The 27,170-nt window shown below is 36.0% G+C and overlaps 1 protein-coding gene across 3 annotated transcripts in view; it reads left to right on the forward strand.

Moving 5' to 3' along the window:
* The window catches only part of LOC148951632 (serine/threonine-protein kinase SIK3-like), a 202,633-nt gene extending 176,448 nt beyond the window's left edge, over positions 1-26,185 (forward strand). For all 3 annotated transcript variants that reach the window (XM_089091236.1, XM_089091237.1, XM_089091238.1), the window contains 4 exons: positions 1,493-1,667; positions 5,316-5,458; positions 7,448-7,678; positions 22,487-26,185. In XM_089091236.1, the coding sequence (XP_088947362.1) occupies positions 1,493-1,667; positions 5,316-5,458; positions 7,448-7,678; positions 22,487-22,975 (1,038 nt within the window). In that variant the 3' untranslated portion in view covers positions 22,976-26,185. The remainder of the gene's footprint in view (positions 1-1,492; positions 1,668-5,315; positions 5,459-7,447; positions 7,679-22,486) is intronic.
* The last annotated feature ends 985 nt before the right edge of the window (positions 26,186-27,170 follow it).

The raw sequence follows: 27,170 nt of genomic DNA on the forward strand, positions 1-27,170 counted from the left end.
GTAGACAAAGTTTTAAGAGAAGAGCAGTGCGGTTTTAGAAAAGGTAGAGGATGTGTTGGCCAAATTTTCACTCTTAGGTTGATAATTGAGAAGTGCCTAAGTTTTCAAACACCTTTGGTCCTCAGTTTTATAGATTATGAACAAGCGTTCGATTCTGTTGATAGAGGAGCTTTAGTAAAGGTTTTATCCTTGTATGGTATACCCAGACAAATACATTAAAGTGATTAGTGCTATGTACGAGAATAACACTGCGGCGGTTAAGGTAGGAAATGAAGTTACCAGCTGGTTTTGCATTAAATCAAGAGTTAGGCATGGTTGTGTTATATCCCAATTTGTATGGGTTATTTTGAGTGAATTTGTTTTAAGGAGCACAGGAAAGTCACTGAGAGAACACGGAATCAAATGGAGAGGAAAAAGTCTCCTGGACTTGGATTATGCTGATGATTTAAGCATCCTAGATGAAAGTGTGAGCAAAATGAATGAAGTTTTAGAGGTTTTGCGAGTTCAGGGTGCTAGTATTGGTTTGAAAATTAATGTTAGGAAGACTAAGTCACTAAGGCTAGGAATAACTGAAGATGAAAAGGTGACGTTGGGTAATGAAAGGATTGATCAGGTGGGCAGCTTCACTTGCCTTGGTAGTGTTATTGGTAGGGATGGTGGGAGCAGTGAAGATGTTAAAAATGGAATAGCCAAGGCTCAGGGTGTTTTTTCACAGTTAAAAGGAAGTCTGGAAGAATGGGAAGATAAGTCTGCAAACCAAGATTGGAGTCTTGGAGGCTACAGTGATGACAGTGGTCAAATGTGGCTCTGAGGCATGGACGCTCCGAAAGGCGGATGAAGATTTGCTGGATGTTTTCCAGAGAAATTGCTTAAGGATTGTTCTGGGTACCCGGCTGACTGACTGTATTTCAAACAATAGGCTATACGAAAAATGTGGTTCAATACCGCTCTCTAGGTCTATAATGAAAGAAAGGTTGAGATGGTTAGGGCATGTTGTGCGGATGAGGGATGACAGATTGCCGAAGATTGTTCTTTTCGGCCGACCATCTAGGGCTGGACGGAAGGCAGGTCGTCCCCGTCTGGGGTGGGAGGACGTCATGAGGAGGGATTTGGAGGAGGTGGGAACTTCGTGGGCGGGTGTAAAAAGGGAGGCTTTGAATAGATTGGGGTGGAGGAGGAGCGTGCGTAGCTGTGTTGGTCTCAGGCGGCTTGGTGCTGCAGTGAGTTGTTAGTAGTAGTAGTAGTAGTAGTAGTAGTAGTATATATGTATATACATATATATATATATATATATATATATATATATATATATATATATATATATATATATATATATATATATATGTAAATTATTTCTCTCTCTATCTTATGTTTTTGTCCTTAGAGGGGTATTGTGTCATGTCTTATTGAGAAAAGGCAATGTAAACCTAGAATAAATTCGAGAATTCAACTCCAAATTCAGTCAAAATAAAACTGTTCTTTTTTCATTTAGCGTTCGAGTATAAGTGGGAACATTAGCTGTGATGTGCAACTTCGGCAAGCAATCCTTCAACACCGTGGCTCGCAAGGAAGCAGTGGATCCAACGGTGGTACTTTATCGCCAAGGATGACTCCAACACCTCCCTCACCAACCCCTGGTAGCACTCCCACTCCAGTTTCCATTCCAAGTAAGGCTTTTATGTAAACAAAAAAGGATTTAAAAAGCCGCAACTGGATAAAATCATTTTAGGTTTTTTCGCATATATTATGCAATCAGAAGTATTATGTTTAAGAGGTAATTACTTGGCAAAAAAAAAAAAAAAAAAAAAAAAAAAAAAAAAGCTGTCGTCCTAATCCAGCAATTGAGACAAATGTGCACTTGAACGAGGCTTTTACCTTACCCATCTATCCAACTACCTAGGACCAAACCGTATACCCAAACCGTCAACCAAATAGGAATGTCCAAGTCCATGCAAAGTCGTCCTCAATAAATGTAAGTCGTTGTAAATTTACAAGCAAAACCACTTTAAATCTAGCAAAATATTTCCAAGTAGAACCTTCCATTTAGGGCTCATCAGAAGAAATACCACCTGCCTTAACGGGTTTCAAGGCTTTACTTTCTTTACCCGGCACGGTGGAGCCTCTACCATAAGATCTATGTGGCAACCCTATGTCAGGTAAAACTTGTGAAATACATGCATACTAGTCAAGCTATTAAAAATTACATACTTTGGGAGGAATTTTCAAACGCTGGATCTCTCTCCCTTCAAACGCTGGATATATATATATATATATATATATATATATATATATATATATATATATATATATATATATATATATATATATATATATATATATATATATATATATATATATATATATATATATATATATATATATATATATATATATATATATATATATATATATTATTATATATATATATATATATATATATATATATATATATATATATATATATATATTTATATCGGCGCGTACAAACAGCTCCTCTCATTTGATCTGCCATCAGCGGTCCAATTACCCTGGAACACGTATTTTGGCAGAAACTTTCTCAAAATGCTTTTGAAACTAATTTGAGACTTCGAAACCTACTTTTAATTCCTAAAAACATCTAATAATAACATTACACTACTAACTACCGATTTTCATGTATGTATTGGAATAAATAATTTAATTAATTTAAATTAAATTAATAAATAAAATAATTAAATTAATTTAAAATTAGTTTCTTCAAAATTAGTGTTCCAGCGTTGAAGCGAAGTTTCGCGTCCAAGAGAAATCTGACTTGTCTACCCGTGAAAAGATCTGATGCCGCTTATGTTTATATCTGCAAAAACGTTCTCTGGAGCACTCGCACCCCGGTCCGGGTTTTTATAATGGGTGAGATAGGGAATGATCATACTGCTAATTCTATAAACTGTGCTGTTGGCCATTTATCCAGCTGTTTGACCTCCTGTTTAACATTATTAGCAGTCTTACCAGTAATATAATTTACAACAACAGTAAAGCAGTATTCACAGAAACAGCAACATAATATCAAGCGCCCCCAGTAGAGGGCACCTAGTAAAGAACGTTGTGGCCTCTATGCATTTCCTTTTTTACTTCGGACCATTTTATTTAGAAATGGTGGCTGTTGAAACTGAGGGGAGGGCCCTTTTGATTGGAAATTGAAAGTTCTACAACCTTTTTTTAGAGTCAAAAGAGATTCAACTGAATTAGAGTGCGTCTCTTCATCGAAACACCTTATTTTTTGGTATCTTTTACGTATTGCAGTGTCATAACGTCAGGCTAAATTCCTAGTATATCACTCTTTACTGGCGGGGAATGTTAAAGAATATTTTAGGTATCATGATTGCGGTGTAGTATGGAAACTAATAATTGTATTAATGAACAACGTAACTGAGTTATCATCTGTACTTTCCATGACAACATACTTAACAGTTAGTGCGCCCATAGCCCATATTAACTGAAAATTTAGAAATGTCTTCAAAAAAAAAAAAAAAAAAATATCAAGTGAGGAAGGATGGCCATTTTAAGCGAATGGTAACTGTCATTACCATAAATTTTAATGCTAAAAATTTACGGGAAAAACAAATTTATTGGAAATTTCAAAAAAAGCCTGAAACCTGTCGAAAATGGTGTTGGATCGAAATGAAAAATAGACTATCAGGATCATTATAGCCAGAAACCCCATTTAGAATAACTACATTCCTGCATCTTGAGCAACAAGGAAGATCAATTTGGCTTGGGAAGCAGCGATGGTCAAATCAGGGGTGGTCGTACCGAACCAATTGCCATGGAATGTTGGGAGAGGGCTCATGTGAAAGTAAGTCCCACATATAGACCTTTTCTAAATAACAAAAAGAGTATATTAAAAAAAAAAAATGCAGTTTTGACATAGTGTTTTAGAACAAAATGATCTAACGCGTGGTTCTTTTGACAAGATGATACAATACACGTATCTTTTAAAGCTGCTTGTTTGAGGTATGGTATCATATTTTAGTGACTCTGTTGCGTGTTTCCCTGAAATGTTAAACTTTTATCATCAGAGTATTTGAGAGGCTCCCTTACCTGATTTTCTGAAATCTCGTCATATTCCTTAAATTATCGTCAGGTTATGCCACGAAATCGCGCCCATAGTAACGGGAATATTTTACTTTCAAGAGCTGCAAGGGGAAGAATAATAGGTTTAAGATAAGATACAATCTTTGACAAAAATCGTACTTTTCTGACAGCAGACCTATTTGTACTCTAGCGGGCTGGCAGGGTCAGTTCTGATGCCACTAGTATATGGTTTCGCGGCCGACGGTGTCACACCAACTCTGACGCGCCACGGATTCTTCTAGTTCTGCCCTGGCTGATTCGTGCTGTGGGCTTACCACAGCTAGAACTAGTATGGGTTCGACAAGTTTACTACCTGTGGGGAGTAAGTGCCACAATATTTGGTCCAAGGTCAATGCCACTAGTACTTTATATGTTAATATCTCTTTGGAGGGCGACGGACCCTCCAGAATGTATTATGAATGATGGTAACTTCAAATGCTCTCTTCCCAACCCTACAAGGGTTTTTACTTTTAAGAAAAGGAAGAATTAAGTTTCTGGGATATGAGACGATGCCAGACGTCAGGAAGGACTGGTTCTACTAGCCTTTTAAGCTCCAACGATGAAGATAAATGACCTTTTGAGTTATAATCGGCATTTTTATTTTATTCGGCAAACATTTTTGCATATTTATACCAACAATCGATTCGACGTCTTTTGCGCCATCAATGGCTCTGGAGATTTTATCCTGTTTTTTTTTATCCTTTGCTGAAATCTTGTATCTGCACAACAATTTTGTTTTGAGTTAAGGACAGACATCCTCTAATTTTTGACATGCTAAGTCCAATAGTGCAGTCAGAATTTTTCTATCTGCTATAATTTCTGAGATGTGACCCACAGGGGTAAAAATAGATTTCATCAGTTTTCCGCCGCCAAACCTATATTTTGTATCTAATAAATTAAATTAGTTAAAAACACAAAAATCAAATTTAACTTAAATTAATTTAATTCGATGTTAAATTCAAAAATTAACTTCAATTTAATTGGAACGTTAATTAAAACATCTACTTATATACTACGTGAATAGAAAATAAAACTATTGTTTTCCATTTTCTTATTGGTAAATTAGAATGAATGGCAGCAATATTCCTTCTTTTGAATCTTCTACGTTGTTTTTTTTGTGGGGGGTTAGGGTGGAGGGAAAGGGAACACAGTCTATTCAGTTTTTTACTCAAAGGTACTCACTTGTTTCATTTTTGTTTTTTCAGGCTCGCCACTGCACCAAAGCCTTAGCCAATCCGATAGTATTGGTCTCTCATGTCACCTACAGAGGTTACACCTTCAAAATGTCTATAGTTCCTCTCCACCTCACCTTCCCTTGCAGACCCTGGCTCATGGATCTATTTCTCAGGTATTGTCTTAACCTTATTCCTTTTAACCTAATTAAGGAGAATATATGTGATAGTATGGTTGTAAGTTTTTAATAATCTTGCAAAACAAAAATTAGGAAATGAAAGGCAGGCTCGCCCTTACCACCTCACCAACCCTACCCTCCCATACATTCTCCCACCTTTCCAACATTTGCATAACTGAACGTTCCGAACCTTATCTCGCACCCTGAAAACCTCCGAAAATTCATTTGTTTTGCTAGCACACATATGACGCTCAAATCTTCTGCATCGTTTAAGTCTTTGATGGTCTGAGCTTCCCGTTTAACACCATATCCTCCCAAAGCCTTTGTCCCGTTCCTCAGAAAAAAATTTATCAATATCCCTGTAAACAGGGATATAAGCAAAATCCTAGTTTGGCCCTTGATTTCACACAGAACCAAGCAATAATTCCCCTTCTGGCAGGTATATTACATCATATATTATGCAAATAATTTCAACGTACTATTCTGGTAGACCCTTTAAGGTTTTGAACTTCATCAAAGCTTCTCTAAAGCTTCTCTATAAAGCTTCTCTAAAGCTTTCTTGCTGAATCAAACGCCTTTTTTTTTAATCTAAAAACACAGGACTAAAGGGATCTGATACAATTTACTGCAACAATTTCATTATATAAGATATGAAAATTATTTCATATCTGACATTTCCTCACTTCCGAAACAAATACAAAAACTGTTTAAATAATATGGCCTTTTCTATATTATTAGAAAGATGCTTTCAAAGGTATGACAGTTGCAAATGTTAATGGTCCCCTTTGTATGGCCTTTTTTAAGACCTTTGTAAGTACCTATTTTTCAAACCATTTTACAGAGATATAGCCTTGAAATAACAACCTAATTACTCTTTAACAGGCTCTCAAAATATTCAGGCTGTACCTTTGTAGGATTCTGTTTATCTTTATTTTTATGCTAAAATGAGCATGAATCAGGGAAACTGGTCCATTTTAATATTTAACTGTGTTTGTTCTTTTTTATGCAACTAGCTATTATTTAATAGCAGTTTACTGCGGGAGGGGAGTTTGTATTTATGCCTTGAGGGGAGTTTGTAAGTACTTAGAGAGATAAAAGTTGGATTGAAAAGGAAATATAAAAATTGTAGATGGCGGAGTAGGGTCAGTTATATTTTTGCATTTTCATTTTGTTTATAATTTGTGAATCCTTTTATTTTAAATGACTTAGAATGCTAAAAATGTCTATTGAAATAAAAAATTCGGTGGCATAACAAGGCCATTAATGGCATAACAGTCAATTGGCATAACAAGGCATAACAGTCAATTTAATTTAGCACATAGATTAATGTGTGGTAATCAATACGTATTTTGTGACGTAGTGTCACCTCAAGTATAATATATATTTTGTGACATAACGTTATCTCAAAGAATAACAGGGTACTTATGTTAGCTTTAATGCCAGGTGAGTTTTAAGAAAATATAACATATGTTTCGTAGCATAACGTTACCTCAAATAACTTGACATAACGTTACCTCAAAATATAACATGGTACTTCTGTTAGCTTGAACGCCAGCCGCGTTTAACAAAATATAACAGATGTTTCGTAACACAGTGTTGCCTTATATAGTGTGACATAACATTATCTGAAAAAAAGGGTACTACTGTCATCTTTAATACCAGCCGAATCTTAGCAAAATATAACAGATATTTCGTGACATAATAATACCTCGAATAACGTGACATAACGTTACCTCAAAATATAACGGGGTACTTTTGATAGCTTTAATGCCAGCCAAGTTTTTCATGTTTATATGTAAACGTTGAGAGCTGGAAAATTGAATTGAAATAACATTGTTGACGGCATGACAGGGTCGTTAATCAGTCAATGTAAAGTAGCGGGTCCACTTATAATTCAGAGTTAATCAGTGTTTTTTTTCTGACATTACCAGATCTCGCACCAGACGTTACCAGACCTCGCAGTAACCTCACCCATAAATTTTGCAGGGTACTCCTGTTATCTCCTCACCTGGCTCCCCTGCTCTTCTTCCAAACATTGGCCCTTGTCCTCCAGCACAAGGGGGTTCCATCAGCCTTGGTACACCATTAATCAGTCCTGCGTCCCCTGTTGGACCCCCTTTATATGGAATGATGCCCGGCTCTATAACACATGGAACACCTGTAGTTCAGCCAAGGAGCTCACCACCGCTTACATCTCAAACTCTAGGAAGCATTCAGGTATCATTTGAGTATCTATGAGGCGCGTTTCTACAGTCCATTTTGTTGCTGACAATTGTTGGCCACAAATTTTGCTGGTATGTCGAAACAAAAACGCTGAGCGGTTATAATCTGACGGCTAAGAAAACATTTTTTGTGGGAAATTGTTCATCGGAACGGTAAAGAGTAAAAGATGTAAGAAGTGTATTGAGGCTCAAGACATGTGTAAAAATAAAAAGTGGTTTTTAAAACCCATATGAGTTTAGAATAATTAGTATTAGTATATAAGTTGTTTACAACTTTAATTTCTTATTGTATAAACTTCTACGCTTCATCCGCGGAATCCAATAGAAGATTCAATGGTTAAAGTTAATTTGTGTTAGCAATCCCAACTACAATTTCCTGGCAGTAATTTCCTGTTGTAACAGGCAGTAATTTCCTGTTGATTAATAGAAAGAGGTATTTTGAAAAACAATTTGTTAGGACGGCAGAAAGGCGCATTCAAAATGTAACTGTGGGAATCGAGAAAGGGCAAACCTTATTATACCTTCTCTTCTTTCCGATGCAAGCTCAAAAAGCAGAACAAAAGTTGAAAGAGAGCTTAGGGCAGCTAAAATTGCAAAGAAAGGTGTTCTCTAGAGAAGACTGACTAAATCAAAGGAAAACATGTTGACCTAAGTAGGGTCAGTATATACGAGGCATGTTTTTTAAGTAAGTACCGTTTTGCGATGCCGCCGCCGCAGCACTATGGTCGGCGTTCTGCGCATGCGCGCTGGTTACGTACATCTCTTGTCTACGCACTGACGCCATTACAGTCTAATTCTTCATTGTATACGTTGTTAGGTCAGTAGGGTCAGTATAGAGTTTGAAAAAACATAATTTTTAAGTTCCTTTAAATTAACTTAGTTTCTGAACTTAAATTAAACTTAGTTCCCTTATATAACTCAGTTTATACCTAAACACAGGCATTTAAGTTACTGCCACTCCATCTAGTAGATTGCCACTCCATCTTCCTCGTGTAATAATGTTGAAATTTTTGATTCTCCTAGATAATTTCGGAGACCACACTGCCTTTCCATGACGATAAATAAAAGTTCAAATAGGGATAAAATCCTTCTAATAAAAAGTAACAATGGGTTTATTTAAAAAAAAATATATACATCATCGATTCCCTGAAACAATGCTTGTGCGGGAGAAACCCCTACTAATAAATCAAAAAACCAAGAAACCAAAAAAAAAGAGAGAAAAAAGAAATAGAAATAGAAAAAAAAAAAAAAAAAAAAACATAATTAGAGCTCAACTTACCGGACCCGAAAACCAACGAACCTCCAAACAACACCCAACAAAATTATAATAATTATAATAATATTCAGCTGCAACTAAACCCTCCTCAAAAACAAAACTTAAGTGGCGTGGAATTATCCATTCAAAATATACACATCAAAACAATGGTTCTTTAGCGACTTACGAAAATCCTGCAAACCCCCAACATTCCTCAAATCCTCTGGCAAACTCTCCCAAACTAACGGAACAACATGGCGAATTGAAAACCTAGACCTAGACGTGACCATAGCTGGTCTTCGCACCAACTGAGAAGATCGTGTCAAATGATATACAGTGTTTCACAAACAGTGATAGAAATTCACAAAAAATACCAGATATTTCGGTCACATATGCAGTGACCGTCATCAATAGTAAAATTTTACTTTACTAAACTAAAACTAAACTTTAGTTTTACTATTGATGACGGTCACTGCATGTGTGACCGAAATATCTGGTATTTTTTGTGAATTTCTATCACTGTTTGTGAAACGCAGTAGAGAGAAAAGATAAACTAAAATGACGTGGATATTTCGCCTGTATGTCAACGAGGCGTCTTCAGCACAGAAAAAACAGAGATTAGAAAAAAAAACTGAAACAAACTAAAAACAAATAAAATACCAATATTAATAAAATACAATTGTCACAACTGATCCACATAGGTCGCAGAAGCTAATAGAGTTGTTTCGACGAGAACACCAAAGTGACTGAGTAAAAAAGTATAAAATGAAAATGAAGTTAATCATTCTGTTGCGAAATAATCCTATTGTTAGCTATTATTGAAGCAATTCTTTTTAGTCTGGTATGTAATCTCGTTCCCTGGTGATCTTGTAAAATCTTAATTCCCTTATTAACTATTGGTTCATTTTTCAAAAGAATATTACAAATTGGGTCAATACTTAAATTTCCCGTATCCCTATTTATTGAAAGATTAGCAAACATATATTTTTTATTTCTATAGCTTCCCTCGCCCATTAAGAAAGACCTCTATCATTAGAAATAGCTGTGGCCTCATCAAATTGTACGAAATGTTCAAGATGAAAGAAAATATCTTCTGCCAAAGCCGATACAAAAGTTTCAGGAGGCTTGCTGAATTGTAGTTTTTTTTTTTTTTTTTTTTTTTTTTTTTTTTTTTTTTTTTTTTTTTTGAATTGAGTTGCAATCCTCAATAAATCTTTAAAGAAATTGTTGGTGAGTTCTTTCCAGTTTTTCATCTTTTCTCTGTACTGGCCGCAGTCTCGTTTGTTGTTTCTCATTTTAGTAGACTTTTGTTGGAGAAGTTTAAGGATTCGGATGTTTATTATACTCGTTCTTGTCTAAGTCCTGCCATTAAGAATTTATCATCAAAACTTCTTAGTAGTCAACAGGAGGCAATTTTGTCGAAATTCTTTCTAAATTCTGTTTTCCAACACCGATTTCATATTCAAAAATAATTTCTAAGTTGGATTCAGGGATTCAGGGATTGATGAGATCGAGGCTCCTCGGGAACTTAGAGCCGAGATCGTAAGGAAACTAAACACTTTTAATAAGAGCAAAATTGAAAAAGATGACACAAAAATGACGTTAAAACACTTTCTGGTTTGAAAAAGGACAAAGACCTTACAATCACCAGAGCAGATAAAGGCAATAGTATTGTAATTATGCTCAGTAGTGACTATGATTGTCAAATGAAAGCCATTATTTGTGATATCATCACGTATAAAAAAGCCATTATTTGTGATATGCCATTATTGATAAGCCATTATAATTGCCATTAAAATAAGCCGTTATCATTGATAAGCCATTATTGTGATACACTTATAAAATGAAAGCCACTATTTGTGATATCATCACTTATACATCACTTATAAAAAAACTGAATTTTGATCCTATAGATAAATATGTAGAATCGACATGAAAGGAATTGGATTCATTAAAAAATGATTCAGTTATAAACCCACAATTTTACAATACATTTTATCCAAGAGGTTGTTCTGTTCCCAAAATCTATGGTTACCCAAAATTCATACGACTTGAGAGCCCCGCTCCGTCCCATTGTATCAACTTTTCCGTCATCTGTTTCAAAATTAGGAGAGTGGTTGTGTGTGGAATTGCGTCCTCTCTTAGGAACACAAAAATCATATATAAAAAATTCGACTGATCTCACTAATAAATTGCATTGGAGGAGAATTCAATTCTCTGCAGTTTTGATGTAGTTTCCATGTATTCAAATTGTAATGTAAAAAAGTACGAAGATGTACTAAAGAGTAAATTACAAAAATACTTCGACTTGATACAAGATGTGACATTGGCTGGTTTAGATATTGAGGTCATTATGAAATTAGTTATCTTGGTAAATGAATATTCTTTTTATTTTGGTTTTAGTGGAGAATTTTACAAGCAGGTGTTTGGTTTGCCTATGGGGGTATCCCTCAGTCCTTTGTTGGCAATTTTTTTCATGGATTCTATGGAAACCTCCGCTATACACAGTTTTAGGCTCTCCCTTGAGTCTGGGGCAGATTCATGGATGACGTAGTTTGCGTTTGGAAACACGGTTTAGATTCCTTAGACCTTTTCTGTAAACATTTAAATAGTTCTTAAAAAATATACAATTTACAGTGGAGTTTGAAGAAAATGACAAACTACCTTTTCTTGATATCTTGTTAATTAAAAGAGATTACCATTTACTTTTCTCAATATACAAAAAGTCTCCACGCACAATGATAGATATTTGAATTTCATTCGTGTCACGCTGTTTCGGCGAAATGAGGGGTTGTGATTTCACTAGTGGATAGAGCTTCCAGAATTTGTCCTCAGGAATTTCTGGATTCTGAATTATTGTATTTGAAGGATATTTTATTTAGTAATAGTCACCCAATTAATTTCACTGATAAAATAATAGAAAATAGACGTATTAAACATAATAGTAGGGTAATTGGAGTTTCGCAGTCTTCATAATTAAATTTGTCTAAAAGTTTCATTTCTTTGTCATATGTACCTGGTTTGGAAGAGAAGCTTCAACGAATTTAGCCTAAATAAAATACGCAAAATAAAATATTTTATTTATAAAATATTTTATTTACGATTTTTATTAATACGATTACTAATACGATTTTATTTTATTAATACGATTTTATTTATTTACGATTTTGATTAATATTTTATTACGATTTTATTTAATATATTATTTATAAAATATTTTATTTTAAAATATTTAAAATATAAATAAAAAATTTTATTTACGAATTTTGCGTAAATAAAATACAATAAGATACATGTTTCCAATCGGTTTTTATTACGATTTTATTTAATATTTTATTTATAAAATATTTTATTTTAAAATATTTAAAATATAAATAAAATATTTTATTTACGAATTTTGCGTAAATAAAATAGAATAAGATACATGTTTCCAATCGGTAAGACCATTAGGTAGTTTCCTCAATTCTGGGAAGCATTTAACCTGGGGAAATTTAGTTAGTCGAGTGTATAAAATTCCTTGTTCTTGTGGGAAGTTTTATATTGGTAGAACTCACCAACAATTTCTTTAAAGATTTATTGAGGATTGCAACTCTAATAAAAAAAAAAAACCCTCTACAATTCATCAATCCTCCTCAAACTTTTGTTTCGGCTTTGGTAGAACATATTTTCTTTCATCCTGAAAATTTCGTACAATTTGATGGGGCCACAACTATTTCTAATGATAGAGGTTTTTGTCAGTGGGAGAGGGAAGCTATAGAAATAAAAAAAAAACATATGTTTGCTAATCTTTCAATTAATAGAGATACAGGCAATTTAAATAACGACCAAACGTACAACATTCTTTTGAAAAATGAACCAACATATAGTAAGGGAATTTTATAGAATCACCTGGGGACGAGATTACCAACGAGACTAAAAAGAGTTGATTTAGTGATAGCCAACAGTAATAGGATTCCTTCGCAACATAATAATCAGGTACATTTCCATGTTTGTACTTTCTTAACCAGTTGCTCTGGTGTTCTCATCGAAGTAACACTATTAGCTTCTGTGACCTATGTGGATCAGTTGTGACAATTGTATTTTATTAATATTCGCGGTGTTTTTATTTGTTTTTAGTTTATTTTAATTTGTTTTTGCTCTGATTAACTTTAAAAAAAGCATTTAAACGCATTAAATGCTGTGTGTGTGTCGTCTCTATGTGTAAGTCGTCACTTTGAGTGTGTCGTCTCTGTGTGTGTGTCGTCTCTGTGTGTGTGTTTGTGTAGTCTCTGTGTGGATGTTGTCTGTGTGTGTGTGTTGTCTCTATGTGTGTGTCGTCCCTATGTTTGTTTCGTATCTGTGTGTGTGTGACGTCTCTTTGTGTGTGTCATCTCTATGTGTGTTTGTCATGTCTGTGTGTGTGTGTGTCTCGTGTCTCTGTGTGTGTTGACTCTGTATGTGTGTTTATTCTCTGTGCATGTGTCGTCACTATGTGTCTTTTGTGTGTGTTTGTCCTCTCTGTGTGTGATTCTTTTCTTTGTGTCTGTCGTCTCTGTGTGTCTGTCCTGTGTGTGTGTGAGTGGTCTCTGTGTGTGTGTCATCTCTGTGGGTGTGGCTTATCTCTTTGTATATCATCTATCTGTCTGTGTTGCCTCTATCATCGTGTAGTCTCTGTGTGTGTGTCTTTTCTGTGTGTTTTTAATCTCTGTGAGCATGTCGTCTCTTTGTGTGTTTCGTATCTGTGTGTGTGTTGTCTCTGTGTGTGTGTCGTCTCTGTGTGCGTGTCGTCCCTGTATGGGTGCCGTCTCGGTGGGTGTTTCTTGTGTCTTTGCTGTTCGTCTGTATGTGTAAGTCTTCTATGTGAGTTTGTCGTCTGTTTTTGTGTGTCTTCTCTCTATGTGTGTCGTCTCTGTGTTTGTGTCGTCTCTGTGTGTGTGTCGTCTATATGTGTCAGTCGTCACTTTGAGTGTGTAGTCTCTGTGTGTGTGTGTCATCTCTGTTTGGAGGTGTGTTGTCTCTATGTGTGTGCAGTCTATATATGTGGTTAGTATCTGTGTGTGTGTGTGACGTCTCTTTTTGTGTGTCGTCTCTATGCGTGTTTAGTCATTTCAGTGTGCGTGTCTCATCTCTCTGGGTGTATGTTGACTCTGTGTGTGTGCATCGTCTCTGTGCATGTGTCGTCTCTATGTGTCGGTTCTTTGTGTGTGTCCTCTCTGTGTGTGATTCGTCTCTTTGTTTCTGTCGTCTCTGTGTGTTTGTCGCCTCTGTGTGTGTGTCGTCTCTATGTATAAGTCGTCACTTTGAGTGTGTCGTCTCTGTGTGTGTGTAGTCTCTCTATGTGTGTAGTATCTGTGTGTTTGTCGTCTCTGTGTGTGTGTCGTCTCTATGTGTAAGTCGTCACTTTGAGTGTGTCGTCTCTGTGTGTGTGTTTGTTGTCTCTGTGTGGATGTTGTCTCTGTGTGTGTGTGTGTGTTGTCTCTATGTGTGTGTTGTTGAGTGTGTCGTCTCTGTGTGTGTGTGTCGTCTTTGTGTGGATGTGTGTTGTTTCTCTGTGTGTGTCGTCTCTATGTGTGTGTCGTATCTGTGTGTGTGTGTGACGTCTCTTTGTGTGTGTCGTCTCTATGCGTGTTTTGTCATTTATGTGTGCGTGTCTCGTCTCTATGTGTATGTGGACTCTGTGTGTGTGTCGTCTCTGTGCATGTGTCGTCTCTATGTGTCGTTTCTGTGTGTGTGTGTGTGTGTTGTCTCTATGTGTGTGTTGTTGAGTGTGTCGTCTCTGTGTGTGTGTGTCGTCTTTGTGTGGATGTGTGTTGTCTCTGTGTGTGTGTCGTCTCTATGTGTGTTTCGTATCTGTGTGTGTGTGTGTGACGTCTCTTTGTGTGTGTCGTCTCTATGTGTGTTTTGTCATTTCTGTGTGTGTGTACAGTCTCTGTGCATGTGTCGTCGCTATGTGTCGTTTCTGTGTGTTTGTCCTCTCTGTGTGTGATTCGTCTCTTTTTTTCTGTCGTCTCTGTGTGTTTGTCGTCTCTGTGTGTGTGTCGTCTCTATGTATAAGTCGTCACTTTGAGTGTGTCGTCTCTGTGTGTGTGTGTCGTCTCTCTATGTGTGTCGTCTCTGTGTGTGTTATAAAATATTTTATTTTAAAATATTTAAAATATAAATAAAATATTTTATTTACGAATTTTGCGTAAATAAAATAGAATAAGATACATGTTTCCAATCGGTAAGACCATTAGGTAGTTTCCTCAATTCTGGGAAGCATTTAACCTGGGGAAATTTAGTTAGTCGAGTGTATAAAATTCCTTGTTCTTGTGGGAAGTTTTATATTGGTAGAACTCACCAACAATTTCTTTAAAGATTTATTGAGGATTGCAACTCTAATAAAAAAAAAAAAAACCCTCTACAATTCAGCAAGCCTCCTGAAACTTTTGTTTCGGCTTTGGTAGAACATATTTTCTTTCATCCTGAAAATTTCGTACAATTTGATGGGGCCACAACTATTTCTAATGATAGAGGTTTTTGTCAGTGGGAGAGGGAAGCTATAGAAATAAAAAAAAAACATATGTTTGCTAATCTTTCAATAAATAGGGATAGAGGAAATTTAAATATTGACCCAATTTATAATATTCTTTTGAAAAATGAACCAATAGTTAATAAGGGTATTAAGATTTTACAAAATCACCTGGGGACGAGATTACCTACCAGACCAAAAAGAATTGCTTCAATAATAGCCAACAAGAGCATTATTTTACAACAAAATAATTAAGTTCATTTCTATTTTTATACTTTTTTACTCAGTTGCTTTGGTGTTCTCATCGAAGTAACACTATTATTTTCTGTGAACTATGTGGATTAGTTGCGACAATTGTATTTTACTAATATTGGCGGTGTTTTTATTTGTTTTTAGTTTATTTTAATTTGTTTTTGCTCTGATTAACTTTAAAAAAAGCATTTAAACGCATTAAATTCTGTGTGTCTATTGTCGCTTTTTGTTAGTCATCTATTTAAGTTTGTGGTCTCTGTGTGTGTGTCATGTGTGTGTGTGTGTTTTTATATTCTCTTTGTTTTGGTTGTCTGTGCGTGTGTGTTTTATATCATTGTGAGTCTTTAGTCGATGTGTGTCGTCGCTGTGTGTGTGATGTATCTGTGTGTTCGTCATCTCTATGTATGTTTGTCATTTCTGTGTGTGTGTGTCTCTGTCTCTCTGTGTGTGTTGACTCTGTGTGTGTGTATCGTCTCTGTGCTTGTGTCGTCTCTCTGTGTCGTTTCTGTGTTTTTGTCCTCTCTGTGTGTGTGTCGTCTCTTTGTGTGTGTCGTCTGTGTGTGTTTGTAGTCTCTGTGTGTGAGTTGTCTCTGTTTGTGTGTCTCATCTGTGTGGGTGTTTCGTATCTGTTTTTCTGTGCTCTCTTTTTCTGTATGGCTTCTATGAGCGTGTTATCTCTGTGTGTGTGTCGTTTCTGTGTGTTTGACGACAAAGTGCTTGTGTAGTCGAGTTTGGGTTGTCGACACTGTGTGTGTGTTTTCTAGTTGATTGTTTCGTCTATTTTTTATTTTAGTCTATCTGTTTTTGTATTCTCATTTTGTGTGTAGTATCTGTGTGTGTGTCGTCTCTATGTGTAAGTCTTCACTTTGAGTGTGTCGTCTCTGTGTGTGTGTCGTCTCTCTATCTGTGTATTCTCTGTGTGTTTGTCGTCTCTGTGTGTGTGTCGTCTCTATGTGTAAGTCGTCACTTTGAGTGTGTCGTCTCTGTGTGTGTGTCGTCTCTGTGTGGATGTGTGTTGTCTCTATGTGTGTGTCGTCTCTATGTGTGTTTCGTATCTGTGTGTGTGTGTGACGTCTCTTTGTGTGTGTCGTCTCTATGTGTGTTTTGTCATTTCTGTGTGCGTGTCTCGTCTCTCTGTGTGTGCTGACTCTGTGTGTGTGGCTCGTCTCTGTGCATGTGTCGTCTCTATGTGTCGTTTCTGTGTGTTTTTCCTCACTGTGTGTGATTAGTCTATTTTTGTATTTAGCCTCTTTTGTTTTTTAGTATCTGTGTTTGTGTATTCTCTATGTATAATTCTTAACTATTATTGTGTCGTCTCTGTGTGTGTGTCGTCTCTCTCTGTGTGTCGTCTCTGTGTGTGTGTCGTCTCTGTGTTTGTGTCGTCTCTATGTGTAAGTCGTCACTTTGAGTGTGTCGTCTCTGTGTGTGTGTTTGTCGTCTCTGTGTGGATGTTGTCTCTGTGTGTGTGTGTGTGTTGTCTCTATGTGTGTGTTGTTGAGTGTGTCGTCTCTGTGTGTGTGTTGTCTCTGTGTGGATGTGTGTTGTCTCTATGTGTCTTTCGTCTCTATGTGTGTTTCGTATCTGTGTGTGTGTGTGTGACGTCTCTTTGTGTGTGTAGTCTCTATGTGTGTTTTGTCATTTCTGTGTGCGTGTCTCGTCTCTCTGTGTGTGTTGACTCTGTGTGTGTATCGTCTCTCTGCATGTGTCGTCTCTATGTGTTGTCTCTGTGTGTGTGTGTGTGTTGTCTCTATGTGTGTGTTGTTGAGTGTGTCGTCTCTGTGTGTGTGTGTCGTCTTTGTGTGGATGTGTGTTGTGTCTATGTGTGTGTCGTCTCTATGTGTGTTTCGTATCTGTGTGTGTGTGTGTGACGTCTCTTTGTGTGTGTCGTCTCTATGTGTGTTTTGTCATTTCTGTGTGCGTGTCTCGTCTCTCTGTGTGTGTTGACTCTGTGTGTGTATCGTCTCTCTGCATGTGTCGTCTCTATGTGTCGTTTCTGTGTGTTTGTCCTCTCTGTGTGTGATTCGTCTCTTTTTGTCTGTCGTCTCTGTGTGTTTGTCGTCTCTGTGTGGGTGTCGTCTGTATGTATCAGTCGTCTGTTTGAGTGTGTCGTCTCTGTGTGTGTGTCGTCTCTCTATGTGTGTCGCCGCTGTGTGTGTGTCGTCTCTGTGTGTGTGTCGTCTCTATGTGTAAGTCGTCACTTTGAGTGTGTCGTCTCTGTGTGTGTGTTTGTTGTCTCTGTGTGGATGTTGTCTCTGTGTGTGTGTGTGTGTGTGTGTTGTCTCTAAGTTTGTGTTGTCTCTCTGTGTGTTTCGTATCTTTGTTTGTGTGTGACGTCTCTTTGTATGTGTCGTCTCTATGTGTGTTTGTCATTTCTGTGTGTGTGTCTCATCTCTCTCTGTGTGTTGAATCTGTGTGTGTGTATCGTCTCTGTGTATGTTTTGTCTCTATGTGTCGTTTCTGTGTGTTTGTCCTCTCTGTGTGTGATTCATCTCTTTGTGTGTCGTCTCTGTGTGTTTTTTAAATTTTAGGGTCACCTGCCGGAGACTCTGGGCGGGTGGGTGCCCCCAAATATTGTCCCAAATTCCTCTCTCAATTTAGCACTTGTTCAAGGATGCCCAGCGTCTCCAATAACTTTCCCAATAGTATCTATTCATTGTCTCAGCTCAGTTTAGAAAATCTGAGCCAATTTCCACTTTTTCAAATTTAGGGTCACTTGCCTGAGACTCTGAGCAGGTGAGGTGGGCACTTCCAAAAATTTGTCCCAATTTCCACTCTCGCCTTAGAACTTATTCACGGATACCTAAAACCGTCAACGGTTAGACTGTTGCCCCAAGCGGTAACCATGCCATGCTCTACACACATATCAACAATATATTTTTTGTTTTTTGTTTTCCGTTTTCACAATGGGGTCCCAATCGAGCTCATGTCCATCGCTTAGCATTCAGGTCTTGACAAATAAAGCCCAGATAGTCGGATCCCCAACGCTCCAATCTGAACACTGACTAAGACCCTAATTCTGAGCTAGTGAATTTCAACCATTCAGGCTGGTGGACTAAGACCCCAATTCTGAGATAGTGAATTTCCACCATTCAGGCTGGTGGACTAAGACCCCAATTCTGAGCTAGTGAATTTCGACCATTCAGGCTGGTGGACTTAGACCTCAATACTGAGCTAGTGTATTTCCACCATTCAGGCTGGTGGACTAAGACCCCAATACTGAGCTAGTGGATTTCAACCATTCTGGCACTTTGACTTTTCATTCCCAATTAAATTAAAAAAATAAGCATTTTCAACTAGAAATAAGGAGCATCGTTAAAAACTAAGACGAATGGACATTATCCCGTAGATGAAGTTAGCTACCCCCTCCGAAATACCTTGTTCTTTATGTTAGACTTTGACTTTTAATTCCAAATTAAATTAAAAAATAAGCATTTTCAACTAGAAATAAGGAGCATCGTTAAAAACTAAGACGAATGGAAATTATCCCGTATATGAAGTTAGCTACCCCTCCGAAATACCTTGTTCTTTATGTTAGACTTTGACTTTTCATTCCCAATTAAATTAAAAAATAAGCATTTTCAACTAGAAATACGGAGCATCGTTAAAAACTAAGACGAATGGAAATTATCCCGTATATGAAGTTAGCTACCCCCTCCGAAATACCTTGTTCTTTATGTTAGACTTTGACTTTCCATTCCCAATTAAATTAAAAATAAGTCCTATCATCTTGGAAGTTATTAATGTAGTTGTTAAGCAGAAAAATACTTCATCAAACTTTTATATCTTCGCTCAAGGTTGAATGGAGTTATGGCTAGGGGGATGAGTCCTAAGACCATCTGAATTCATTGTGAGGAGGAGTCATAAAACCCCTGAAAGTCATTGAGGGGAGGAGTCATTGAACTCTCGGTAACTAATAATTTCATTAAACTTCCCAAAAAAATCACACGGAATATCCTCGCTTTTTGAACGAATACCATGTAAAGAAAAAATAAAACTGCTTAAAACAATAGAGCCCCCTCACACCCCGTAACGTCATTTTAAAAGGTATAACAATTATTTATTTAACAGAAATCCTCGCCTTCAATTGAATGGAAAAAATATAAGAATTATTTATTTAACAGAAATTCTTGCTTTTTTGAACGAACACCATGTAAAGAAAAAATCACACCGGCTTAAAACAACAGAGTCCTTCAAAGGGAACTTTGAAAATCAAGAGAATGTAAAAGTTACAAGGTAAACCACGGCCCCTTTGGGAGCCCAGAGAATCTTTGCGGACCGGGGGGTGCCTTCGGGTTTGGGAGGGGGGGATCGGAGCCCTTTGGGGTTGTGGTAAGGGACCTCACGGCTAAACCACGACAAAGCACTACTCTCGTGGAACTCAATTCCCATTTAACTCAACCCCCGTGCAGCTGAATCCCCCTTGTAACTGAACCCCTGTATAACCGAAACCCCCCGTGCAACTGTATTCCCTTTAACTGAACCCTCGTGCAACTCAACCCTCCATGCACCCCATCCCTCTCAAAACACTTTTCAGCCATTTCTTTTTAAATTGACAATACTTTTCAAACGTTACTTATTTATTATACAGACCACATCGGCGAGGTAAAGCTAGGTCAAGTCACAATGTCATTCTATCGTTACTTTTCAATTAAGCTATTGAATGCCTTCTAGCAATGTCTCTTGTAAGCGTCAAATCTATTAAGTATCCGAGCATATTCTTTGTATTGTTGATGCAAGCATCCCATTCTTTAATTACCCGTGAGGCATTCTTAACCATCGCGCATTCTTAAGGCATTGCGAAAAAATTCGCAAATCTCGTAAACTAAAGAAGTAATTACCCCTTTTCAAAAACATTAGTCCTTCTATTAATGAACCCATGAAACGAAACCAGTCTGATAGCATCACGCAATCTCGCTCCTAGTTCCAAAAATAGAATGCATGTAGCGTTCGTAGTAATAGGTTTAAAAACCTATTAGCCAAGTTTAAAAAAAAAAAAAAAAAAAAATCTACTAATCAACTTGTAGATGAATGATAATGGATTTAACCTAAAAAAAAAACTTGTATATCATGAACTAGAAATCTACGTCAGAAAAACTTGTCCTTAAATTGCGTAAATCTCTTGGCAAAGAAAGAGTGTAATGACCAGTAGAATAGATTTATCTATCAGAAAAAAACCTGTTTGGTACGGGGGCCCCATAGAAATGGTAGTTCCTACTCTACTTTTGACTCTGTTATTAATTTTTATTTCTGTCACATCCTGCTCTTTATATAGTGCAGTGGCACAGACGGACTTCATTTTAGAAGGAAAGACAGCATTCTTGAGCTCAAGAGCTCAAGAGCTCAATTTGAGCACAAGAAATTAACTATAGGCTACCAGGCGGACTTCATTTTAGAAGGAAAGACACCATTCTTGAGCTCAAGAGCTCAAGAGCTCAATTTGAGCACAAGAAATTAACTATAGGCTACCAGGCCGACTTCATTTTAGAAGGAAAGACACCATTCTTGAGCTCAAGAGCTCAATTTGAGCACAAGAAATTAACTATAGGCTACCAGGCGGACTTCATTTTAGAAGGAAAGACACCATTCTTGAGCTCAAGAGCTCAAGAGCTCAATTTGAGCACAAGAAATTAACTATAGGCTACCAGGCATAATCGATTTAAGTAAACTTGTAGAAGATCTATCAGTTCCTTCTGTTTGTCCATTTTTGAGTTGATGAGGTACCATCATCGATTCAGCAGATGACACTGGGGGGAGGAATATGGATCGGTGAGTAGAGGGAGGTAAAAAACTTTTGAAGTTAGCAGAATTTGGTGCTAATTTTCGGGATGCCTCTTCCGACATCTTTTCGCCTGTTTTGGCCAAGTGAGTGTTGAGTATGTTAGCAATGTTACTTTTTTTTTCTTTAACAGCTGTATTACCATTCGGGGTCGTCCGGAAGAGGATTCATCTTTCTTTTGCCGATACAATCATTTATTAATGACCACACCTTCTTAGGAGATCCATATGCGTTATTAAATACCTTTAAATAGTACTGCTGTTTAGCAGACCTCAGAGCTTGGGTTAAGCAATTCATATAAGCTTTTAAACGTTGTAACGTTAAAGTAAAAGAACGAACGTTTTTAGTAAACTTTTCAAGTCCAAGTTGATTTTTCAGTTTGATAAATTGCTTTAGTATTTTATATTCAGTAAACGCTGAGAATAACACCCGAGAATAAAACAAGGGGGTTTGGCGTAAAGTTGATATCAACGGATATTTTTCGTATAGATTTTATTTTTTGCATCTTTTAATGTTTCACTATTTAATTTCTAAATTAAATTTAATTTAGTTATCTTGAGGGTGTAAAGAGGGAAAGTTTGGATGGTTTGGGATGCAAGAGGAGCGTGCGCAGCTGTGTTGGCCTCAGGTGGTTTGGTGCTGTGGTGAGGTGTTAGTAGTAGCAGTTGTATTTAGTTTAAATTTTCTATTTAAGTGTATGAAATTGATATAAAAAATTTTTATTCATCAAAATTTCGTAAAAATTTAAATTCCGTTAATTAGAATTTTCCAGTGGTTTTAATTTTCGACTTGCAACTATTCTCTAATTTTCACAATACAATTTAGTTTGATTTTCTTTATTTAATAATTTGATAGATCTCTGAAATGAATACAGTAAAAATTAAAATAAAATGAATGCAATAAATTGGGTTAATTCTAATTTCTTTAAAATTTTCCTTCCAATGCAACATAATTATTTGTGTTTTTCTCAGTTGAAGTATTTCAAATCTGTATTTTAAAATAAATGAATTAAAAATTGGTTTATCTTTAGGAAGAACAGAGAAATGGTGAAGCATTGGACCTTCGCATATCGTCGCGAAGACGGAAAAGCTTCATGCCACATCCGCAGATTTCTGTCACAGATGAATTAGGAGAAGTAACAACCCTTCCATCTTCCGCCGGTGAAACTCCCACTATTGAGACTGTCTCTCAGCTATCGTATATCCCCGAGCTTACCAAATCTAATAGTGGTTCGATTGAAGTCCAATTATCATCTTGTTGTAATCAACTCCAGCCCAGTGATATCATTAGCTTAGTACGAAGTGTCATAAATGATCGGGCTCCAGGTGTAATATATGAAGAAGATCGAAATGAACCAAGACTTGGTTTAGTGGTTCATCCGCCTGGTGTCCAACTAGCTCTAGAAGTGTGCGAAGCGGAACACGGTGGTCGAGGACTTAAGATACGCCGCATATCCGGTGATTCCTTTCACTATGATAAAGTGTGTCAAGAATTGATTGCATGTATTGCTCTTTCATAATTCCTCAGCACTGCTAATAACTTAATTTTTTCTTTATCTTCATGTGATTGGGGTTGCAGCTAGATTTCAAGTTGCAAATGTCGCAGCTGCATTTTAAGCAAGCTGCAAGTTATGCAGCTTCATTTTAAGTTAATGCTCTTTTTAAGCTCAAATGGTTTTATACATAATTTATTTATATGACTACTCTTGATAAAAGGAGGCATCTTCATATGTTTTCAGGCGGATAACCGAAGCTTAGAATCTGATAGGTCACAGATAGATTGCAAGAAACAATGTATCTATAAACAATGTCGCAAAGCCAAACTGTTTCAATAGCACAGACTATAATTAAGGCTTGATATTTTTAGTAGAAGACATTGTGGCATTATTCATTCTTTTTAATTTTTTGACATTATTAGAATGAATGATGATTATTAGGGGTGAAAAAAATTTACAACAAAAAAAGATGCATAAAGGAATATATTACAATGTAGGGGATGGGTGTAAATTTTTAAACAAAAGTAAAGAGAGTAGGATCAAGTGAGAATTATTGAAATATCATAAAATATGTGTAGACCTTAAGTAATTAGTGTACATGCCAGTAATATAGTAAATTTAACAAAATTCAGTATCTCGGTGCGTTATCTGCTCATCCCAACCCTACCCGTACAAAAAGGAAAAAAAAACTGCCAAGTCAAATGGAAAATTTGGGATATTTGCTGGCAATTAGTTTCACAATTTAAGAAATTTTCTGGTTCTTTATCCTTGTGTAAATTATTCACAAAAGATGGATGCTCACAATAAATAAATGAATTATATTGAAATTAATTTATCTATAAAACCAATGTTTGTGTTTGCAAACAAAAAATTGGGGCACACACCAATTGAGTATCTTTATTACAATTCAAAATTTCGCAAATAATTCTGTTTTTTTTTGTATTCTCATGTGACTTCCCAATTCCAAATCTGCCAGTTAACACTCTGAAATGACACACTATTTTCAACAAAATTCGAACTGATCTACTGTAGTTTATTCTTATCATTAGTTTGTGTATTATAGCGACCACACTCAAGAACTGAAGTTAGGTTAATCCTAATAAAATATACCAAAATATGATAAAAAATTATACTTTAGTAACAAAATTATGGAAACTAAAACAGAGGATTATAGAAACCAGGCCTCCCAGAATGAACCACATCTACATAATAAATATTTAGTTAAAATATACCTGCATAGTAGTTTATCTCACTCAAGCTAAGCTAATTATCTCCGAGTGTACACAGAAAAACCGATTTTTCAACAGATCAGGAACAACAGTGTGGTCGCTGTAATACAAAAGTACCGTTAGTTCAAGCAGGCTAACCTTCCTTGATCTAAGTTATTTAAATTTGTAATGGTAACGTAATAAGAATTAGTAATCATAGATAATCCGACAGTAATGATAATGATGAAACAAGTTGAATCACTAGTCATATACAGGGAATTTTGGGGGATTAAAAGTCAAACTTTCGTAAAGATAAAACAGGGTTTCTTCAACAGCTACCTCTTATGATGTTTTCCCCCTACTTATAGCCTCTTGCAACGGAAAAATTTTAAAATCATCTGTCCACGCTTTGAAGTTATACTATTTTAAACAAAATTCCAATCAATCTATTGTTGATTAACCTTCCTTGAACTAACTTATTTAACCTGCTATAAACCCGTGGTTGTTAATGCAATAAGAAGTGACAATAGTAATAAAATAGGCTACCCAGTAGTCATATGTTGGGGACTATAAGGGATTATAGATCCTTTGCCAAATGTCTATAATTTATATCTGTTGCTGTGAAATTCCGAAATCTGGTTAATGTCGACTTTCACCGGTGAATGCCCGAAAGTCCTTTTTCTGTGCTTGGATTCAATTAGCTTTGCGAATCATCTTTTTCAGTCTTATACAAAATTGATTGTAAAAGTTTAAAGTTAGGTTAGGTTGCGTTAGGTTAAATTAGGCTATTAATCTTAGAAATGGGTTAAAAACCTAACCCAACCTAACCTGTCACCATCAAATTTTGGATAAAACGGGAAAAGTTGACTGGCAGTGCTGACTAAATCCAAGGATAAAAAAAGGTATTTCGAACATTCGCCGGTGAATGTCGACATTCACCAGTTTTGGACATTCACGGTAACATATCTATAATGTATATATTGTTTCCAATATAAACCGTTTTACGCTCTTTCTGAGAGGTTTGAAGGTGACTGAGTATCTAAAAAAGAGTTGGGCCTTAGTGACAAAATTTATTTCATTATCGATTTATGAAGTTTGAGCCACGAAATTAGTGTCGTATTTCATTTTTCTTCTTCTTTAACCCTGTTTCAAAAAAATTATTTGCTAAACAGCCTACAAAAAGCTAAACAGCTTTCTTTAACAGCTAAATAGCTAAAAGCTGTAAAAACAGCCTAAACAGCCTAAAAATAAAAAGTCCTTAAATATGAATCTTTTTATGATTAAATGTGGTAAAAAGTGACTTAGATCAGTTATTAATTTCTTTATATGAACATTTAACTACTTATTTCTAATTTTCAAGCCATTTTTCGAAAATAAATGTTTCATTTATGCTTAAGAAAATTTTTGGGGAAAAATCTACAAAAAGCAACAAATTGTATGGGAAGGACACCTTCAGCTCCGTGTCAATGAGATTTGACCAGCCACATTTCCTCTAACAGTTTTACTCCTCCTCCTCCAGTTTAACAGTTTAACCGTTCCTCCTCCAGTTTAACCGTTCCTCCTCCTCAAATAACTCTTAAATCCAACTTACTTTTGAACTGTTATATTTCGGGCTCTGAGATTAGCTTCTTAACATCTTTGGATGCTTAACTTCCCAATTTGCGAAATTATCATCGTTTTTTCAAAAAGTTTTATTTTACAGTTTTGAAGTAACGAAAATGAAAAACGAAGAAATAAATGTAAAAAATAGGGCAAGGGAAGAGGTAGGTCAAATTTCAAACAACTTGATTTGCTCATTAGAAGAACACCAAATTCTTCAGACGAGTTATAACGGGAACAAGTCATCAAATGAGAAATTCTTCAGACAAGTCAAACTTAGGAAATCGCCTCTGGGAAAGTTGAGTCCACTCAAAATTTTTCTTTAGAAAATGAAAAATATCTCAGGAGTTTTGTAATCAAATGTAAGATTTGAGGGGGTTCGTGCGCTCGATTAGCGTTGATACAGTCGTTATTATCGTATTGGAACTCTCAATAAGCGGCAATTACGTCCCATATACTCTCATAACAAGTTCAGTACAGAACGCTGACGTCGGAGTCCTGTCACAACTTAAAACAAAAAACGAGGGAAAATTTGCTATTACTGTTTTTTACTACAACAATAATATACTAAAACAAGGGGTAACATGGTTGAAACTGGTCCATTCCACTTGAACTCAGGCCAGAAACACATCTTATTTTCACTCTGATCTCCCCTGGTAATTTTGACCCCCCCCTCCCTCGCCCAAAGCCTTGGACAAATGTTGAACATTTAAAGGACAAAATAATAGCATCGAGCATAAACATTTTTGTTACTTCAAATAGCGTATTGGTAAGATAATCATAAAACTAAAATTATCCTAAAAGAGCTTTTTTAAATTAACTGCATTGAATAACGGATGACAGATACAACTCTGTAAAACTCATTCGAGCTCTGCACATGAAGCACAGTTTATATAATTAGCAGTATGATCTTTCCCTATCTCACCCATTATAAAAACCCGGACCGAGGTGCAAGTGCTCCAGAGAACCTATAAACATAAGCGACATAAGATCTTTTCACGGGTAGACAAGTCAGATCTCTCTAGAACGCGAAACTTGGCTTCAACGTTGGAACACTAATTTTGAAGAAACTAATTTTAAATTTATTCCAATACATACATGGAAATCGGTAATTAGTAGTGCAATGTTATTATTAGATGTTTTTAGGAATTAAAAATAGGTTTCGAAGTCTCAAGTTGGTTTCAAAGGCATTTTGAGAAAGTTTCTGCCAAAATACGTGTTCCAGGGTAATTGGACCTCTGATGGCAGATCAAATAAGAGGAGCTGTTTGTACGTGCCGATATATATATATATATATATATATATATATATATATATATATATATATATATATATATATATATATATATATATATATATATATATATATATATATATATATATATATATATATATATATATATATATATATA

Source organism: Artemia sp. Qi Xiang Cuo, chromosome 6, assembly GCF_049724085.1.
Source record: "Artemia sp. Qi Xiang Cuo chromosome 6, ASM4972408v1, whole genome shotgun sequence".
NCBI lineage: Eukaryota > Metazoa > Arthropoda > Branchiopoda > Anostraca > Artemiidae > Artemia > Artemia sp. Qi Xiang Cuo.